Source organism: Lithobates pipiens, unplaced genomic scaffold, assembly GCF_037356315.1.
Source record: "Lithobates pipiens isolate NorthernLeopardFrog02 unplaced genomic scaffold, aLitPip1_a1.2 Scaffold_13, whole genome shotgun sequence".
Taxonomy (NCBI): domain Eukaryota; kingdom Metazoa; phylum Chordata; class Amphibia; order Anura; family Ranidae; genus Lithobates; species Lithobates pipiens.
In genome coordinates, this window is record NW_027507718.1 from 132,506,348 (window position 1) to 132,527,324 (window position 20,977).

The 20,977-nt window shown below is 45.7% G+C and overlaps 1 protein-coding gene across 4 annotated transcripts in view; it reads left to right on the forward strand.

Moving 5' to 3' along the window:
• The first annotated feature begins 17,361 nt into the window (after positions 1 to 17,361).
• TLE5 (TLE family member 5, transcriptional modulator) overlaps positions 17,362 to 20,977 on the forward strand; it is a 37,897-nt gene continuing 34,281 nt past the window's right edge. The window contains exon 1 of one of the 4 annotated variants that reach the window (XM_077475590.1): positions 17,362 to 17,733. In XM_077475590.1, the coding sequence (XP_077331716.1) occupies positions 17,701 to 17,733 (33 nt within the window). In that variant the 5' untranslated portion in view covers positions 17,362 to 17,700. The remainder of the gene's footprint in view (positions 17,734 to 20,977) is intronic. The other 3 variants (XM_077475589.1, XM_077475592.1, XM_077475591.1) reach the window with 3 other exon arrangements.

Sequence of the window (20,977 nt, forward strand, 5' to 3'; positions counted from 1 at the left end):
TTGTACCAGGGGTCTAAGTACGTTGCCACCCAGTACTGGTCCTTGACCCTTATGCTTTTTATACGGGGGTCCCTATTAAAACACTGGAGCATGAAGGCCCCCATTTGCACTAAAGTGGAAGCGGTGTGGTGGCCTGGCTCCTGCTCATCATCCAGGATAATGTCGTCCTCTTCATTCTCCTCTCCCCATCCACGCACAACAGGGATCCCAGAAAGGTTTAAAGCATGCTCTTCTTGCTCCTCCTCATCTGCCCCGGCACCATCCTCCTCTGACTCCTCTTCAGACTCCTGTTGTTGACTTGTCTCAGAGTAGCCCCCCCCCTGGGAATTCATCCAGCATTGCGACTTCCTCATCTTCCAACTCCTGCTCCTCCACAGCTTGATCAATGACACGACGCAATGCACGCTCCATAAAGAAGGCATAAGGTACCATGTCACTGATGGCGCCATGGCTGCGACTGACCAGTTTGGTGATCTCCTCAAATGGGCGCAGAAGTCTGCATGCGTCGCGCATGAGCAGCCACTGGCACGGTGAAAAAAACCCCAGCTCCCCAGAACCTGTTCTGCCGCAGAGTTCATACAGGTAGACGTTAACTGCACGTTTCTGCTGGAGCAGCCTATCAAGCATATAGAAGGTTGAGTTCCATCGCGTCGGGCAATCGCAAATAAGATGTCTGACCGGCAGATTGTGTCGCCGCTGAATGTCAGCAAGGCGAGCCATGGCCGTGTAAGATCTTCTGAAATGGGCCGAGATTTTCCTTGCCTGCCGCAAGATGTCCTGGACCCCAGGGTATTTGACAAGGAATCGCTGCACGACCAAGTTTAAGACGTGTGCCATGCATGGCACGTGTGTGATTTTGCCCTGTTTCAATGCGCTAAGCAGATTGGCACCGTTGTCACACACCACTTTACCAACTGTCAAATTGAGCGGTGTTAGCCACTGATCTGCCTGTGAACGCAAAGCTGAAAGGAGTGCCGAGCCAGTGTGGCTCTTGGCTTCCAGGCACAACAGACGCAGCACGGCATGGCAACGTCTCATCTGGCATGTCGAAAAGGTTCTGGGGAGCTTGGGCGGTGCAGCGCAAGAGACGCTAGCAGCGGAAAAGAAGGAGTCAGCCGAGGAGGAGAGGGAGGAGGATGGAGTAGGAGGAGGAGGAGAAGAAGAGTCAGGCCTGCATGCAATCCGTGGCAGTAAAACCAAATCTACACGGGTGCCACGGGTTACATGCTTGACGGCCATCAGAAGGTTCACCCAGTGGGCAGTAAAAGTGATATACCTTCCCTGCCCGTGTTTGCTAGACCACGTGTCTGTGGTCAGATGTATCTTGGCACCGACACTGTGTGCCAGAGATACATTCACTTGCCGCTGAACATGGCCATATAGCTCTGGGATGCCCTTCTCTGAGAAATACTTCCTTCCTGGGACCTTCCATTGTGGTGTTCCAATGGCCACAAATTTGCGAAATGCCTCCGAGTCCACCAGTTTATATGGCAGTAGTTGGCGGGCTATGAGTTCTGACAAGCCAGCCGTCAACCGTTGGGCAAGAGGGTTATCCGGCGTCATCATTTTTTTACGCTCGAACATTAGGCCCACGGAAGCCTGCCTTTTTGCAGAAAAACGTGAGCTTGGCGTTATGGAAGGTGGAGTGGAGGACAATTGTGAGGAGAGAGGAGAAGGAGAAGTAGAAGACGAGGCTGGACGGTGAGAGCCTGGAGTGTGGCTTTGTGTGTTCCGTTGCTCCCACTCGGCTCGGTGATGGCTGCTCATGTGCCTTCTTAAGGCGGTCGTCCCTAGGTGAGTGTTGGGCTTACCGCGACTAATGCGTTGACTGCAAAGATTGCAGATGGCAACGCTATTGTCAGCAGCGGACACGTTAAAAAAAGCCCACACTGCGGAGCCATGTGCCGGTGTCCTGGGAGCGCCAGATGTGACCGTACATGGTCGATGACTCGCTCCTGATACATTTGCAGTCTGCTTTGTCCCTCCTGTGCAATGTAAGTTATTCCTGCTTCTCCTCCCTATCTGCTGGTCCATATCTCCCTCTGAACTCCCCTCCTCTTCCTCTCTTGTGGGCACCCACGTGACATCACTAGACACGTCATTGTCTACGTCACCTTCTCCACCGCTATAAGTAGAGATCTCGGAGTAGGCAGCAACACCGGGGACCAACCTCCTCCTTGGGCCGATCTGGGTACTGTCGTCAGACTGCTGAGTAGCGGTTGTTGCTACCTCCTCTTCCTGATCCAATACCAAGAGTGGCTGCGCATCAGAAATGTCTTGATATAGATCGGAAAATAATTCCTGTGACTCAAGCGGAAGGTATGTGGTGGTGGTGGCGGTGGTGTTGTTGGTGGTAGTGTCTTTGGGGGTGCACATAGCAGAGAGTGAAGAAGAGGGTGCAGATCGAGAGGATGAGGAGGGTGCAGAAGAGTAAGGCTGAGTGAGCCACTCAACCAAGTCTGGTGCGTCCTTTAAAGTAATTGAACGCACCTTCTGCAACTTCCCACTTTGACTCAAGCCTGTTGCTCCTGCCCTACCCCTACCACCCCCGTGGAAGGGCCTGCCTCTTCCTCTGCCTGTCATTTTTTAAATGACCCTGTGACAAAACTCTCAGTCCCTATACCGATGAAGGACTTCTGCAGTATAGGGCAGCGGTCAGCAGTAGTGCACCTCAACCCTATGTATTGTGGACCTATATCAGTCCTTATAGAATGGCAGACTGTACCTCACTCAACCCTATGTACTGTAGCACCCTAGACAGACCAAGTTACCAGTCCTTATAAGGACCTTTGTGGAACAAGTAGGTTGTGTGTGAGTGATTAGCAGACTGTACGTCAGTCCCTATACCGATGAAGGACTGCTGCAGTATAGGGCAGCGGTCAGCAGTAGTGCACCTCAACCCTATGTATTGTGGACCTATACCAGTCCTTATAGAATGGCAGACTGTACCTCACTCAACCCTATGTACTATAGCACCCTACACCAGGTTATTACCAGTCCTTATAAGGAGCTTTGTGGAACAAGTAGGTTGTGAATGATTAGCAGACTGCAGCAGAAGGGCAGCAGTCAAGTATAATATTCTTTCTATATTTGGAAGAAAGAATATTATACGTATACAAGCCTATTACCATACCACTGATACCAGTCCTGAAAAGAACCTCTGTGGACCTAATATAGTAACAGCTACTGATTAAACTGACCCTCACTGCCTCACACACTGCTTCCTGCCTGTCCCTATATAAACTGACAAAACAGAGGGTACTGGAACAATAACTGGAATAGCACTTTTGTGGACCTGATAGTAACAGCTAATGACTAAACTGACTGTCCCTACAGCAGACACACCGTCCTGTCCCTTTCTCTAAACTGACAAAAGACACTCAGGCTGCTGCAACAATCAGTAGCACAGCAAACCTATATACACCTAACACCTATACCAGTCCTGAAAATAACTTTTGTGTACCAAATAGCTAGCGATTTGGGTCACTGTAATCTCTCCCTGCTCCACACAGCAACCTCTCCCTATAGTGACAGAAGAAAGAATGTAAAATGGCCGCCGGATCGGGTCTATTTATAAGTTAGTGGGAATGTCCAAGTGTCCATGTGCTGTAATGTCTCAATTGGCTGTCCTGTACCCCATGATGGATGTGTCATCATAGGTCAAAGTTCTTTTACACAGTAAACACGGAAGTCCGCCGGGTGAACTGCGCCAATAGTCCGCCGAACGGGCGGACCGTGAACAGCCAAAATTCGCCGCAAAACGACCGCCTGGCGAACCTGTTCGGCCATCACTGGTCTCCACCTGGTACCGGGCATTCATGAGCCTGTTCCATGCAAAAGGTACACCCATATGCAGGGACAAAGTAGGCCATGCCCACATGTCTGCAGGAGCCTGATATTGCACCTGCCATCTACTAATCTACTCAGTGGCGAAGCTAGACATTCTTTCACCCTGGGCAAAGAGTTAGCTTGGCGCCCCCCCCGCCAGAGAGAAGTTCTCCATCCATACACTCCAAGCCCCCTGCCCAGAAAGGGAAGAGAAATAAATTCATAGATAAGCCATAGGATATTAATAAAAGTATTGGTAATAGTGATTTCAAGCCTCACTTCCGTAGTGGATTAGGGCGGCGCTGCTAGGAAAGAAGAAGTGAGTCAAGATGCTGGTCCTCATTAACCACTTCAGCCCCAGATGTGGCTGCTGAATGACTGGCCATTTTTTGCGATTGGGCACTGCATCGCTTTAATTGACAATTGCGCGGCCGTGCGGCACTGCACCCAAACAAAATTGACATCTTTTTTTTCTCACAAATAAAGCTTTCTTTTGGTGGTATTTGATCGCCTCTGCGATTTTTCTTTTTTGTGCTATAAACGAAAAAAGAGAGACAATTCTGAAAAAAAAACACAATATTTTGTACTTTTTGCCATAATAAATATCCCCATTTTTTTTTTTTTTTTTTTTAAAAGCGAATTTTTTTCAGTTTAGGCCAATATATATTCTTCTACATATTTTTGGTAAAAAAAAAAAAAATCGCAATAAGCGTATATTGATTGGTTTGCACAAAAGTTATAGGGTCTACAAAATAGGGGATAGATTTATGGCATATTATATATATATATATATATATATATATATATATATATATATATATATATATATATATATATATACACATATATATATATATATATACATATATATATTTTTTTTTTTTTACTAGTAATGGCTGCGATCTGCAATTTTTATCAGGACTGCGACATTATGGCGGACACATCGGACCCTTTTGACACATTTTTGGGACCATTGGCATTTATAAAATGATCAGTGCTATAAAAATGCACTGATTACTATAAAAATATCACTGGCAGGGAATGGGTTAACAATAGGGACAATCAAGGGGTTAACTGTGTTCCCTGTGTGTGTTTCTAAATGTAGTGGGAGAGAACTGACCTAGAGGAAGTGACAGATTGTGGTTCCTAGCTATTAGGAACTCACGATCTGTCACTCCTCACAGAACAGAACAGGGATTTGTGCGTTTACACACACACACACACACACACATGTCCCTGTTCTGCCTCTCGTGCCCGTGATCGCTTGTGGCTGGTGGTCATTACGACCGTCGACCACGAGCATCGGCACCCCCGCAGTGCAGCAAGCACGCGCGCCTGCTATCCTGCGTGCCGACCTGCCGCAGTATAATGATGGTAGCTGGTCGGCAAGCGGTTAAGGCCTGCTTTTGTGTGCTCTTCTTCCGGCAGCGCCCCTCCCAATCCGCTGTGGGGATGAAGCTTCAAATATCCACACAAAGCGCTTCTGCTTTCTTCTAGTGGGATGGCTAGGGTTTCCACCTCTTCTTCAAGCCAATCGTGAACACTTTAGTGGCACACACCAATTTATTGTATTTTTTTGTAGTATAGGCTATAGCATTGTAAAAGGCCTGGGACACCTTTGGGTGCCTCAAGGAGAGCAGCAACGTGGCTTGCATGGCATACCAAACTGCTTTAAAGTTAGAGGGGCTTAAAGGGGCATGGTTATATAAAACATAAGCATTTTTGTACCCATAAAATATACTAAGCTTAATAAGACAAATGTCACTGCAAAAATATGAACTTGGCATACCTTATAAGTTAACAGTGTCACTCAGTAGAGCAGTGGACGGTGTGTGGACAGTGTCATTTGTGTAGTAGATGGTGTGTGGACAGTGTCAGTTGTGTATGGAATGGTGTGTGGACAGTGTCAATAAGGCAGAGATTGGTGTCAGTAGGGGAAAGGTTGGTGTCAGTAGTGCAGTGGACGGTATCAGTATAGCAGTGTATGGTGTCAGTAGAGCAGTGGAAGGGGTCAGTAGGGGAGAAGATGGTGTCAGTAGATCAGTGAATGGTATCAGTTGAGCAGTGGGCGGTGCCAGTAGAGCAGTGGGCAGTATCAGTATAGCAGTGGAAGGTGTCTGTAGGGCAGAGGTTGCTGTTAGTAAGGAAGTGGATTGCGTCAGTCAGTAGAGCAGTGGGCGGTGTCAGTAGAGCAGTGGGCAGTGTCAGTCACTAGAGCAGTTGATTGTCAGTAGGGCAGTGGATGGTGTCAGTAGGGCAGTGAATTTTGTCGGTAGGGCAGTGTGCAGTGTCGGTAGGGCAGTGGATTGTGTCAGTCACTAGAGCAGTTGATTGTCAGTAGGGCAGTGGATGGTGTCAGTAGGGCAGTGAATTTTGTCAGTAGGGCAGTGGACGTGTTAGTAGTTTTTTTATCATATTTTTTACAATTACTTTTTTTTTATTTTTTTACAGCGGATAGTATTGGATCAGATGTCTCTCCTGCCGCTCCATAGACGTGACTGGAGGGTGCAATCGGGACAGGGCCTCTATCAGGGGGGACAACTACACATGTATGGGGCTGGGCAGACTGACATCCGGGCCCCAAGAGAGCCTACCGAGTGGTGCTTAGAGCCCCCTACAACAAGGGGTCTGCTCTTGGGTGTAACTGGCAGCTGGGCGACATTGCTGTATTCCAGGACAAGTAAGTGTCCTATTATTAAAAGTCAGTATGTGTAGCTTCTGATTTTACATTTTTGGACAGGGAGGTCAGAACATTACTTGTCATATTGTCAGAAAAGGTGTGAATAATAAACGCTCATCAAGCTACTCCTCCATAGCTCATCAGTCCTCGACACAGTGCACTCCAGAGTTCAGGGGCCCCAACCGGCTGACATGTTTTGAGGGTAGCACCTTCTTTTTCAGAGCCAAACCATTCAAGAAGTATGTAACTGGCCTACACTTAGACCCCTTTCACACTGGGGCAGTTTTCAGATGCTTTAGCACTAGAAATCGCCTCTGCTAAGCGCCTGAAAACCGCCTCCCATTAACTGCAGTGTGACTTTTCGCACTGGGGCGGTGCGCTTGCGGAACATTACCAAAAGTCCTGCAAGCAGCATCTTTGGGGCGGGTTTGGAGCGCTGTATTTGGTGCTACCAAAATGCCCTGCCCATTTCAATGAATGGACAGCGCTTCCAAAGCACCTTAAAAGCACTGCAAAATTTGAGTTTTTAACCCCACTAGCAGCCAAAAAGCGATGCTAAATCTATCGCTAACGGCGGGCGCTGTCAGTGTGAAAGGGGTCTTATAGCAAGGGCATTACTTAAAGAGGAAGTAAACCCTTACTTCCGCTTTCATTCCCTGCAAAGGTAAAGCATAATGGACTACTATGCAGCACATAGTAGTCCATTATGTGTCACTTACCTGACACAGGAGCCAGCGATGTCACTGCTGTCCCCTGTAGTCCGGCGCATCCATCTTCTCGGTGGGTCTCGCTGCTCCGCCGCTGTCATTCGGCGAAGCCGCGATGACGTCACTCCCGCACATGCGGCATATGCATATGCACATGCGCATGGGAGCCGCCACGTGCGACAGTGCCGCGCTCAGTGTGCCTGCGCGCCACTATCTACGGCGCATGCGCCGTAGACAGCGGTGCCTGTCTTTGGGCAAATATCTCCTAAACCGTGTAGGTTTAGGAAAAAAATGCCAATGCAGCTAAGGGACATCTGTAAATAAAAACAATCTGTGCAGCGTTGACTAAAGTTAAAGTGGTTGTAAACCCTTACAACACACTTTGACCTACAGGTAAGCCTAGATTAAGGCTTACCTGTAGGTCAAAGTGTGTTGTAAGGGTTTACAACCACTTTAACTTTAGTCAACGCTGCACAGATTGTTTTTATTTACAGATGTCCCTTAGCTGCATTGGCATTTTTTTTGGTAAGGGTGAACTGTGCCTTAAACTTACCTTCCCTGCCTCTGCTTGCTACTCCTAGCCCTGCACACTTCATTAACAGGTCAATGGTGGCTGCAGCTATCTATGGCTATCCTCTCAACCAGAGATTATGTGCGAGGATTCCTGCTGGATGAAGTGTAGTGCGGTTTAGTGTTAGTGTACGGTCCTGCTTATGGGAGTTCACCTTGTCGCGGGGGCAGGCTTCATATTTTTTGGCCAAAATAATTCCTTACTGTTAAATCTTAAAAGCACTGATGACTCTGAATACACTTTTCATTTTCATATATAACGTTTTAAGAGTGTTAAAATAGATGTAGGTGCACTAAAAGGACTCGGTGGGATGGCAAGTGGCCGGGCCCTGGAGAATGTTGGTGGTCAGGCCGGGGGGCCTAGGCCTAAAGATGTGTAAGCCCTTGTACACACGGTCGGAAATTCCGACGGAAAATGTGCGATCGGACCGTGTTGTCGAATAATCCGACCGTGTGTGGGCTCCATCGGACTTTTTCCGTCGGAGTGTCCGACCAACAACGTTTGAGAGCTGGATATAAAATTTTGGCGACAACATGATCCAATCAGACTTTGTCCGATCGTTTGTAGAGAATTCCGATCAGACAAAGTGCCATGCATGCTCAGATCAAATTACGAGACCAAAGCTATTGGCTACTAGCCTGAACATAGTCCCGCGTAACGAACGAACGTCATCACGTTCTGAACGATCTGATTTTCCGACAACTTTGTCCGACCGTGTGTATGCAACACCAGTTTCGGACAAAATCCGTCAGAAAAAAATCTACGGATTTTGTGGTCGGAATGTCCGACCGTGTGTACGGGGGGGGGGGTCTAAGGGGAGCTAAAATTTATAATGGCTGTCCTTGGTCCGCCTATCAGTGCTATAGTGTAAAAGGGGCCTTAACGTTAAGTTTATAGGCAGTGGTCCCTCTCCCGCCTACCTCCGGTGCTTCTCCCGACTCGTCCTTGCGATCGGTGAGCTGGAGAATGAATGCAGCAATGGTTTACCATAGGCGATCGCTATGACCCTCAGAGATCGGAAGCAACATCATAACGTCACTTCTGGTGCCAGCAGATGTAAACACTGCCAATTTTATTTTTTTTGCTGGGAAGCCTGAGATTGTTTCTTTTTTTGATCTCAGGCTTTCCAGCATAGAGGAGAGATCTTTGGATTTATAGACCCCAGATCTCTCCATAAAGAGCACCTGTCATGCCCTATTTCTATTACAAAAGAGGTTTACATTCCTTGTAAAAGAATTAAAAATGATAAAACAATAAGGGCTCCTTCACATGGACGTGTCCTTGTATGGAGCCCGCTCTGCTCAGCGGGGGGGGGGTCACTCGGTTGATCCCCGCTGAGCAGGCAGATGACAGGTCTGTCTGCACGCTGTGCAGGGATGGACCTGTCAGAGCGCTGCTCTCCCCTATGGGGGATCGGATGAAGATGGACCATAGAGTCCGTTGTCACCCGATCCGATCTGCAGACAGATGGAAAAATACGTTTTTCCTCCTTTACACTTTTTCGGATCCGATCGGGTCGGATGTCAGCGGACTTGTCACCACTGACATTCATTCCTCCATAGACCTCTATGGAGTGTCCATTCAGGTCCGCCTAAAAAACTGACAGGCGGACCTGAACGGATCGTCCGTGTGAAAGGGGCCTAAATAAAAAAAATAAAGAGAAAGTGTAAAAATAAAATAAACAATAGTAAAAAGAAAAAAATTAAAGCACACTCGTCCCCTTGTGCCCACACACAGAAGCGAAGGCATACGTAGGTCGTACCCGAATATGTAAACGGTGTTCAAATCACACATGTGAGGTATCACCGCGAACATTAGAGTGAGGACAATAATTCCAGTGCTAGACCTCCTCTCTAAGGGCTTGTTAACATTTGACTAAATTTCTAACATTTAACATGCATTTCTATAGTGTTAGTATGGGTGTTAGACTTGAAGCGTTTGATGAGCGTTAGTTGCAAGTTGTACCTATAGGTTAGCCTTATTCTAGGCTTACCTATAGGTACTGTAAATATCTCCTAAATGTGCACCGTTTAGGAGATATTTACTGTATACTGCGCCAATGATGTCACTGGCGCATGCGCTGTGAAGAAATGGCCACTGTGTCGCTTCTTCATGAGCGAGTGCCCTGACTGGCGGCTCCCACGCAGGAATGATGTCACAGGGCTCTGGTCGGTCACAGAGCCGGAGTCGGCGGAGCAGAAGGAAGAGGGGCGAAGATGGATGCGGCCTGCAGCGGGGACGGTGCAAGCTTTGTTTGCAGGTAAGTGTCACATAATGTGCCAGTGCATAATAGCACATTATGCTTTTACTTTGCAGGGTAAAAGAAAGGGTTTACTCTTTAAGGCACGTAAAAACCAGCTCCACAAATGCCTATTCCATTACAGTAAATTAACTAATCTTAACGCCCCACAACCACACTACAACTGCCTGCCAGAGCATTTGCGTAGCGTTACCATAGACCTGAATGGGGGACGTTGAAAGGCTTCAAACACCTCCTGACTTGACCTGAGGCTTCAATTAACCTGTAAAAATCTATGGAGACTTTTAAGTACTGAAGTTTGGCGCCATTACACGGGTGTGCGCAATTTTACAGTGTGACATATTAGGTATCTATTTACTCAGTGTGACATCATCGTTAACATTATACAAAAAATTGGGCCATTTTTAGTGTTTCTATCCTTTTAATTCATTTTTTTCCCCAAAAATGCATTTGGAAAAATCGCTGCACAAATACTGTGTGACATAAAATATTGCAAACGACTGCCATTTTATTCTCTAGGGTCTCTGGGTTACCCCCCCCCCCCCCCTACCGCTGCGTCCCTGTCATCTATGCTGGTTACTGGAGCCATTGGTAGACGATACAGTCCTTTCCCCTCAGAGGCATGAAGTCGAGTGAGGGAAAGATTGCCCCACTTGACTCCATTCCATTGGATGATGCAATGGAATGGTCTTATAGGAGAAAAAAAAATGTATTGAAAAAAAAAAAATGCATTCCATTTAAAGAAGAAGTAAACCCTGATGAGTTTACTTCCTCTTTCATTCCCTGCAAAGGCAAAGCATAATGGACTACTATGCATCGCATAGTAGCCCATTATGTGTCACTTACCTGACACAGGAGCCAGCGAAGTCGCCGCTGTCCCCTGTAGTCCGCCGCATCCATCTTGTTGGTGGGGTCTCGCAGCTCCGCCGCTGTCATTCGGCGAAGCCACGATGACGTCACTACCGCGCATGCACACGGGAGCCGACACGCGCGGCAGCTCCGTCGCTGAGAATGCCGCGCTCAGTGCGCCTGCGCGCCGCTGTCTACTGTGCATGCGCCGTAGACAGCGGTTCCCGTTTTCGGGCAAATATCTCCTAAACCATATAGGTTTAGGAGATATTGCTTGGACCTACAGGTAAGCCTTAATCTAGGCTTACCTATAGGTCAAAGTGGTTTGTAAGGGTTTAAAACCACTTTAAGTGTTAATGTGAGAAGGGATGTTTACATGTATTTTTAAAGGGACAGTGTAAAAATAAAAATTTTAATAAATAAGAAAAAATTAAAAAATAAAATTGAAAGCACCCCGTCCCACCACGCACGCACGCAGAAGTGAATGCATACGTAAGTCGCTCCCGCATATGTAAACAATGTTCAAATTACACATGTGAGGTATCGCTGTGATCGGTAGAGCGAGAGCAATAATTCTAGCCCTAGAATTCCTCTGTAACAAAACTAGTAACCTGTAGACATTTTTAAACATCGCCTATGAAGATTTATAGGTGTCAAAGTTTGTCGCCATTCCACGAGCGGGCGCAATTTTGAAGCGTGACATGTTGGGTATCAACTTACTCTGCGTAACATTATCTTTCACAATATAACAACAACAATTGGACTAACTTTACATACCTCCCAACTTTTTGAAATGAGAATGAGGGACACCTATCAGCAAAAGTATGCAGGCATAGGACACACCCCTTGCCACACCCCCTTAAAGGAGAATTGTACAAAAAAATAAGATTGGTTAAACCCACAAGTTCTTTTTTTTATCACTACTATTCCTTTATATTGGCTTTTGGAATTTACAAATGCAACAATTTAGAAATCAGATGAAAGGTTTAGTGCTGGAAAACGATAAAAAGTGCATTTTATATACAACTATATAGATCAGACCAAAATAAGGGACAAATGAGGAGGAATGAGGGACATTGCTCCAAATCAGTCCCTCGAAATCAGGGACACTTGGGAGCTATGACTTTACTGTTTTCTTATTTTTTAATTTAAAAAAAGTGTATTTTTCCCCCCAAAAAAATGCGTTTGTAAGACCACTGCGCAAATACGGTGTGACATACAGGCATACCCCACTTTTAAGTACACAATGGAGGTGTATTTACTAAAGCTGGTAAGTGTAAAATCAGGCTCACTTCTGCATAGAAACAATGAGCTTCCAGGTTAATCTGGGGTTAGAAGCTCATTGGATTCTATGCAGAAGTGAGCCCGATTTTGCACTTTCCAGCTTTAAGCCCCATACACACTAGCAGATTTTCTGTTGATTTTTGTCTTCAGATTTACCAAAACCATGTAGTACAAGGGCCTGTCTGATTGCATACACATTGAAACTCCTAAGTTTGACCTCATATTATATGGTTTTGGTAAATCTGAAGACAAAAATTAGCAGAAAATTTGATAGTGTGTATGGGGCTTAAGTAAATACACCCCATTGTGTACTTAAAGTGGAGGGCCACCCTAAAAAACTAAATTACATTAAAATCTTAAAAAAAAAAAAAAAATGAAAACATTATTTTTTTTAAACTTACCAGAAAAGCCTAGGCTGATCGTCCTAATCTGCGTCTTCCTACTCCGCGGTCCTCTCTCCTTCTCGCGTTGTCTTCTGGGTAATGGGCGCGGTGTGTTGTGGAAACTGTGTGTGTCCCAGAACACAGGGCGACCCATTCACAAAGTGCTGCATGACTTGCGCATGCGCAGTAGGAAACGGGCAGTGAAGCCGCAAAACTCCAATGCCTGTTTCCCTTAGATAGAATGGCGGCGCCAGGACCTGAGAGCCGAGGGATGAGTCGGCCTCGGGCAGCCAACATCGCAGGCACCCTGGACAATTAAGTGCGCTTATTAAAAGTCAGCAGCTACAATGTTTGTAGCTGCTGACTTTTAAAAAAAATAATAATAATTTCAGCTGGCCCTCCCCTTTAACCACTTCCCTACCCATAGTCATATGACGCCCACAGATGGGAGCTCCCATCCTGGGCGGGTGTCATATGACGTCCTCCCGTTCCCGGCCGCCTAGGGGGCGTCGCTCGGGACCCGGTGCGCATGCCCAGTGGCCGCGATGTCCGCCGGGCACCCGTGATTGCCCCGGAACACAGCAGGACCGTGGATCTGTGTATGTAAACACACAGATCCACGTCCTGTTCCCACTACAGAGAAACACTGATCGGTCTCCTCCCCTTGTGAGTCCCCTCCCCCCACAGTTAGAATCACTCCCAGGGAACATATTAACCCCTGCAGCGCCCCCTGGTGTTAACCCCTTCCCTGCCAGTCACATTTACACAGTAATCAGTGCAATTTTATAGCACTGATTGCTGTGTAAATTTGAATGGTCCCGAAAATGTGTCAGAAGTGTCTGATATGTCCGTCACAATGTCGCAGTCATGAAAAAAAAAAATCACAGATCGCTGCCATTACTAGTGAAAAAAAAAAAAAATGCCATAAATATATCCCCTATTTTGTAGACGCTATAACTTTTGCGCAAACCAATCAATATATGCTTATTGCGATTTTTTACCAAAAATATGTAGAAGAATACGTATCGGCCTAAACTGAGGAAAAATTTGTTTTTTGTTTTTTTTAAAATGGGATATTTATTATAGCAAAAAGTTAAAAATATTGTGTTTTTTTTTTCCAAAATTGTCGCTCTTCTTTTGTTTATAGCGCAAAATATAAAAACCGCAGAGGTGATCAAATACCGCCAAAAGAAAGCTCTACTTGTGGGAAAAAAATGATGTCAATTTTCTTTGGGTGCAACGTCGCACGACCGCGCAATTGTCAGTTAAACCGAAGCAGTGCCGTATCACAAAAAAATCCCCTACTTCCTCCCTCCCTGGCGTTCTCCTTCTTCACGTCCATGTTCCAATTAAGGTCGCCTGCTAAAATCAGGTTCCCTTCCTTGAAATCTTCTATCTTTTTTAACACCTTCCTTAAGAATTTGTCAGCATTCTTGTTCGGAGCATATACATTTACAATTGTACATTTCATGTTTAGTAACATCCCTTTTACACACAAATATCTCCCCTCTGGGTCCACTAGACGCTTTTCTAACTCAAATCTTGTTGCTTTACCAAAGCCAATCGCCACTCCTCTGGAGTAAGAGGAGGGAGAGTCCCCGTATATCCACACCGGGAAGTCCACTGTGTTTATCTTAATACCTGAAATATGTGTTATATGTGTCTCCTGGAGACACACCACACTTGCTCCCATATGCCTTAATTCATCATTAATCCTATATCTTTTCCTTTTTGTATTTAAACCCCTTACATTATAAGTAACAACGTTCAGTACTTCCATATTTTGTTTGCAACTATTAATTTCCTCTCTTTCTGACGCGTCCAGTGGACCCAACTAAATCTACTCCTACTAACTCTAGGGAGGGATCGAGTGAGAGCCCCAAAAAGCAATTCCCGCCCCCCCATCCTCGCCCTCCCCCCACCCCCCCCGTCTTATAACGGAACATCTCAAAGGATTGGGTAAGACAGCCCTTTTCCCGTTGTTTCTATGGTTCTGGACGACCTCCAAACCTGGTCGACCCACCTCCATAGTTTCCCTAGGGCTTATTCAAGCCCACAACCATAGGAGACCCCGCCTCACTCGCCTCCCCCCACCCCAGTCCCCCCCGTCCCCCGCTAAACCCCCTCACCGCTAATAGTCCCTCTTTCTCTCTACCTGGTCCAAGGCTCCTGAGTCCTCCCCTTTTTAAAGGTTTTCCCTATCGATCCTACATCCTCATCCTTTTCCCATTCTAGCTGCGGAGGGGGGTTTATACCTAACCGTTCACAGAAATCTTGTAAATCCTCCGGAAAACGGAGCACCGCAGACCGTCCCTCTTTCTTCCCAATTAAACATGATGGGAATCCCCATTGATATGGGATGTTTGCTGCCACCATCATTTCTGTAAGCGGTTTAAGTCGCCTCCTTCTTCTTAGGGTCTCTGTTGCTAAGTCCGAATAGATCTGCAGTTCTACACCCCCGTAGGACAGCCCTGGATTGGTTCTAATCTTTCCCATCACCTGAATCTTTTCCTCCACATAGTGAAACCTCACTATTACATCTCGCGGGATTCTGACCTCATTCCTGAAGATCGTGTTATCCTATGTATTCTATCTATTCTTAGAGGTTCTGAGATTTCCCTGTCTAACAGTGGATTGAATATTTGTTGAGCCACTTCTTTAGGTGTTAGGCTATTATGGGATTCAGGGAGACCTTTTATCCTTAAGTTCTTTTTCCTACTGCGATTTTCCTGGTCTTCTAATTTATGCATTAATGCCCTATTTCCCTTCCGTAGTGCTGTGACCTGCTCCAGTATTTCTTCTATTTTCTGCTCGTGGGTCTCTACTCTATTTTCTATTTCCTCTACTCTCCCCAATACCTGCCCGATATCTACCCTTATTGTGGCAATTTCTACCTTGAGGGAGGTTTCCATTTTTGCAAACATCTCCCCAAGCATCTCTTTTAAGTGTAAGGTTTGCTCTAAAGGTGGCGACCGTCCATAACCTCCCGGGGGTATCCCTCCTTCCTCCTCTCCTCCTGCACTTCCTCCTGTCTTCCCACATCCCCCTGTGTAGCCCTTCCATTTTTCTGGGTCTCAGATAGTTTTGCGGGGATACTCCTCTCTAATCTACTTTCCCCCCCCCTCTGTCTTCTGGATCCCGCCCGCGTAGATTTCTCCACTCTAGGGCTCCCACTCTCCTCTTCTCTTATAGTGGAATTTGCCACCATATATCTTTGGATCCCTACCGGGCTTGAAACTGGGGTAATCGATTTTTTTGGGGTAATAGATAAATGGAGACACTCACAACTATACTACTTTACCCAGTCCTTGCCACATCCACTGAGGGGAAAGGAAAAGTTGAGGCCCTTAGAAAAATTATTAGCGAACTGGCATAGCCTTGAAAAAAGGATAGCAAAAATATATAAAATTCTGATAGAAGAAGCGGGAAATAAATATCCTGAGTACCTGGGGAAATGGGAAAGGGAAATAGGCTCTTTAAGTAGTGATGAACAGAGAAATAAAATATTGAGACGTACGTATTCGGTAGCGACAGACTCACAAACAAGGGAGATGTCCTATAAACTCCTGACTAGGTGGTATATAACCCCACAGCAAGGAAATAAGATTAGTAAGGAAAACCCCTTTAGATGCTCGGCGGTGGGGTCTTTTGCTCACTTATGGTGGGAGTGTCCTAAAATACAAGCATACTGGGGGAAAATAATAGAAGCAAGTTTTAGTGTAAAGGATCAGGAGTGATCCCTGGGTGTGTTTATTTCACGGTACAGAAGATAGAGAGGAAGAGTATGGACAGTCCTTGATCCCTTGTATGTTGAACTCTGCTGAAGCCTTGATTCCACGGAAATGGAAAAGTCAGGATCCCCCCACAATGAAGGAATGGGTAGAGAGACTGGAAAAGATAAGAAATATCGAAGCCACGATATCTAAGTCAGAAAATGCAGAGGAGAGGTACCTGAATAAGTGAAGGCATTGGTTACAATTTAGAAAATCTGACAATTACTGGAAGTTACTCGAATGTTAGTGAACCCCAATAATGGAAGGATCGAGTGAGAGGGGGAGGGAGGGAGGGTGAGGGGGGAATAAAAGGGATTTATATTGGAGACAATGTTAAAAGGATGGAATTTTGTAAAAATCGAGATTGTTGGATAAATTTGAAAAATAACAAATTATAAAAAAAAAAACGACGCAGTGCCGATTCGCAAAAAGTGCTCTGGTAAAGAAGGGGGTAAAATCGTCCGGGGCTGAAGTGGTTAAAAGCAGGGTATGCCTGTAAAGTATTGCAAAGACTGCCATTTTATTCTCTAGGGCAGGGGCCCTCCAGCTATTGTGGAACTACATTTCCCATGAGGCACTGCAAGGCTGGCAGTTACAATTACTTCCTAGAGGCATGATGGGACTTGTAGTTCTGCAACAGCAGGTTACCTACCCCTGCTCTAGGGTATCTGAAAAATAAAAAATTATATATATATATATATATATATATATATATATATATATATAACGTTTCTAGCAAAAAAAATGATTTTAACTTGTAAACACAAGTGTAAAAAATAGGCCTGTTTGTTGAGTGGTTAAATATTGATAGCCGTCGCTTAAAATAGTAGTTTCTGTAGGGGGGGGGGAAGTGCTCCAGCAGTATATTTTCAATGTTTTGCCAGTAAAGAAAGAAAAAGTCATTGGGGGAGGGGGTTGGCACCTTTGGCCACCCTAATAGAGGAAATGACCCCCCTCCCCCAGGTGTGAGCACACCTAGCACGCTGTGTCGCATGAGCGCCTCCGGAGCTCCACCCGCTCTTGGCCAGCAGAGGGCGCGAGAGGCTCGCTTTTAGCGGAAGCAGCCATTAAACAAAAGGATCCCCTGTGGGGAGAGTGCTGGTAACGAGGAGCAGAGAGAGAGAGAGAGCGCTGGGACAGGCCAGGGGTTGAGGGGAGGAGAGAATCGGGTGAAAGATCGCGCTGAGCCGTGTGCGAAGGGGGCTGTGAGAGCGGGACGCTGCAGGCCTACAGAGCGAAGACGAAGCGGTGAAGGCCTCGGACGTTGGGGGGAGGCGCCGAGCCTCATTCTAAGCAGCGGGAGAGTCGGCTGGGGGCTGAGAACGTATAGCGCCTCCGTGTGTCACATCCGCCCACACCGGGGATATGATGTTTCCGCAAAGCAATAGCCGACACTCGGTGAGGACAAGGCCTGGCCTGTGTGTTCTACGTGTGATCTCCGCTCATAAGGGAAGGCAGAGTGCTGACCGACCACAGGGCCTCACACCTCCCTTACAGGCCACACAACTTTGGGGGCTTCTCACTGTTCCATACGTTTTGCAACCCACCAGTCTTAGATTTTACTGTGAGACTTCTTTTCACTTCCTGTCACAGAAATAAAATAGGAAGTGATAGAAATCTTTACAAAGGAAGGCAGTTTTTCTCTTCAACTCTCCACAATTAGTGTAGCTTTTTTTTTTTTTTTTTTTTTTTTTTTTTTTTTTCAGGCCTAGGTCAGTGGTCATCAACCCTGTCCTCAGGGCCCACTAACAGTCCAGGTTTTATGTATTACCTTGGGGAGATGCAGACTAGAATACTGCAATCACTGAGCAGCAAATTATATCACCTGCAATGTATTTCAGTTATCTTGCAAACCTGGCCTGTTAGTGAGTCCTGAGGACAGGGTTGATGACCACTGGCTTGGGTGAAAAGAATCCCTGCTGTCTCTTGGAATATCTCCATCACCTATTCCATGAGGAGCTTGTCCACAGCTAGATTGTGCCAGGAGCTGGGCTGCCTGAACCTAGAGGAACGGCGTAGAACACAAGCGTAGACTTCTGATCGCTGTAGGACGATGTAGATCCGCCGGGCAAGTGAGTGTGTTTTTTGGACGAGAACTCCACTTAACAGGTAAGGAGGCTCGGGGAGTGTGAAGTTCCTATCTAGGTCCAATGCAGCCAATTCGATTTCCGTTAGCTGTGGGAGGCTGCGTGTGTTTTCCCATCAGATTAGGTAACGTAAGCGGTGTTCCTTCATCTGCATGTGTGTGCCACCGCTACCGTGTTTCCTCTGACAGAACACCTGCAAGTCAGAAGAAGGCAGATCTTAGGCACCTTTCACACGGTGGTGGTGGTAGTATAGCGCCGCTATTTTTTACTGGCGCTTTACCGTCATATTTGCAGAGGTATTTGACTGCTAGTGAGGCGCTTTTAACCCCCACTAGCAGACAAAAAAGGGTTAAAACCACCGCAAAGCGCTGCTGCAGTGACTGTATAGCCGGGCTGCCCCATTGATTTCAATGGACAGGAGCAGTATACACACCACTCCAAAGGTGCTGCTAGCAGAACTTTTTTTTTTTTTTTCTCTCTCTCTATCCTGCCAGTGCACCGCATGGGCTTTCACACTGGCTACATCTTGAGATTTACAATTTTAGCTGTGTGTGTGTATATATAGATAGAGGTGTGTGTGTGTGTGTGTGTATATGTATATGTATATGTTACATTTTGAAAGAAGCTGGGCACCAGCAGTTGGAAGGTGGCAGAGGCCATGTTGGTACACCCCACACTGCTCAGCGTTAAACCTTTTTTTAGGCTTTCAAATGGCACCACCAATGTGAATACACTATATTTATATACGTTCGCTTTATTGCCAAAATTACTGTTAAATTGAAGACCTAGCTGGGTGCAGTAAGATGTCTGCCACCTTCTCATGTGAGCAAACCTGGTAGCAGTGGATGCATGCACAGCTGATAGAACATCACTTCCGTTGCCAAATCTGACGGGTAACCGATTCTGACACTGTATCTCGCAGCCACTCGCATGTAATCACTCAGGCAGCGATCACATGCAAGCGATCGGCCCTTGACGTTAGGCAGTGTGTGTCCAGACCTTATTGTGGCATGAGAGAATACATGCAAGTGGGTACAATTAGTTTTAAAAGCCAGCATAAGCCCCCTCCACCCCCATTGATTTCAGTGAGGCTGCCTCTCGCAGCTGATTGTGGTTACCCCCTGCTGGGATTCTTGCATCTAATCGGATGCAAGGTATGGTCACACCTACTTTCATACCTATTTTCCATCATTGCAAGCCTATCTCTCTCACAAGCCAACGCTTATTTATCGTTTCTCTCTCTCTCTCTCTCTATATATATATATATATATATATATATATATATATATATATATATATATATATATATATATATATATACACACATATACACTTTTTTTTTTTTTTTTTTTTTTTTAACAAGAACTTTCTGGCACTTCCGGGGTTCCTGTCTAGGTGAGAATGATGTCCCAGTCGGCCTCAGCCTCCAGGGATGCCTAAATCGCGCTTCCAAGGAGGCCTCAGGCTCAGTACTAAGCTCGGCCATATTCAAACTTGAGTCCAAACCCGCCTGAGCTGTCCCACCAGGAAGCTGTTATAGGCGTCAGAGGCATTCTCCCGCAGACCCATGAATAGGCTTTGGCCGCCTATGATTTCTTGGCTTTGACGGTTTCCCAGCAGGGCAGCTCAGGAAGGTACAAATTTGTGTCCAAGCATGTCTGAGTTCATCCCTACTTGGAGTATTGTACAGCACTTGTACCGAAGTGCGTCAACGGGGGACTCCCTGTGTCTTCCTGGCCCTCTGATTACATGATTTTAAAGATCAGAACATGTGCCTGGCTTTTCTCCAAATTAGAAACATATCCTCACTTCCTGCCTTAGTTCCAACAGACAGAAAGTGAGGAACACAGGGAAACGGATACAATTCTGACACAGGTTCTAACCCTTTCCTTCTCTACCTAAAATGCTTCATCATCATCCCCTCTACTACTAGTGTGTCACTATGGTGACCTGTCAACTGCCCTGATGAGTATGCAAAAAGAAAATCTTAAAAGAAAAATGTTTTAAGAAAATTAATTTAATATGTTTTTATAATATTTTTTTGTATAATAGTCGCCAATCAGTATCCATATTTAACCTTCATTTTGCAAAAAAACTGACAGATTGCAACCTTCAAAATACTCGCAATATCTCTTATTAAATACCTCGGACTGTCTACTTTCCAGAAAGGGGTGGTTTTGGGGCTGTTTGTACTGTCTTGGCATTTAAGTGCTTCAAGAAATGAGCACATCAGAATATTTTTTCATTTTCAAATATATATTTTAAAGTTTGTAAACTCTTAACTCACACAGACGAAATATACATCCATTTTATTTTTTAAGGCCTACATTTATGAAAGATTTACAAAAGAAACACTTTTTTTTGTTTATATAGCAAAAGCTAAAAAGCCTAGCGGTGATTAAATATCACCAAATAAAGCCCTATTTGTGTGAAAAAAAAATGTATACATTTAATTTGGGTACAGTGTTGCATGACTGCACAATTGCCAGTTAAATTAGCACAGTGCTGAATAGCAAAAGTTGGTTCGGTCACGAAAGGGGTAAAACGTTCTGGAG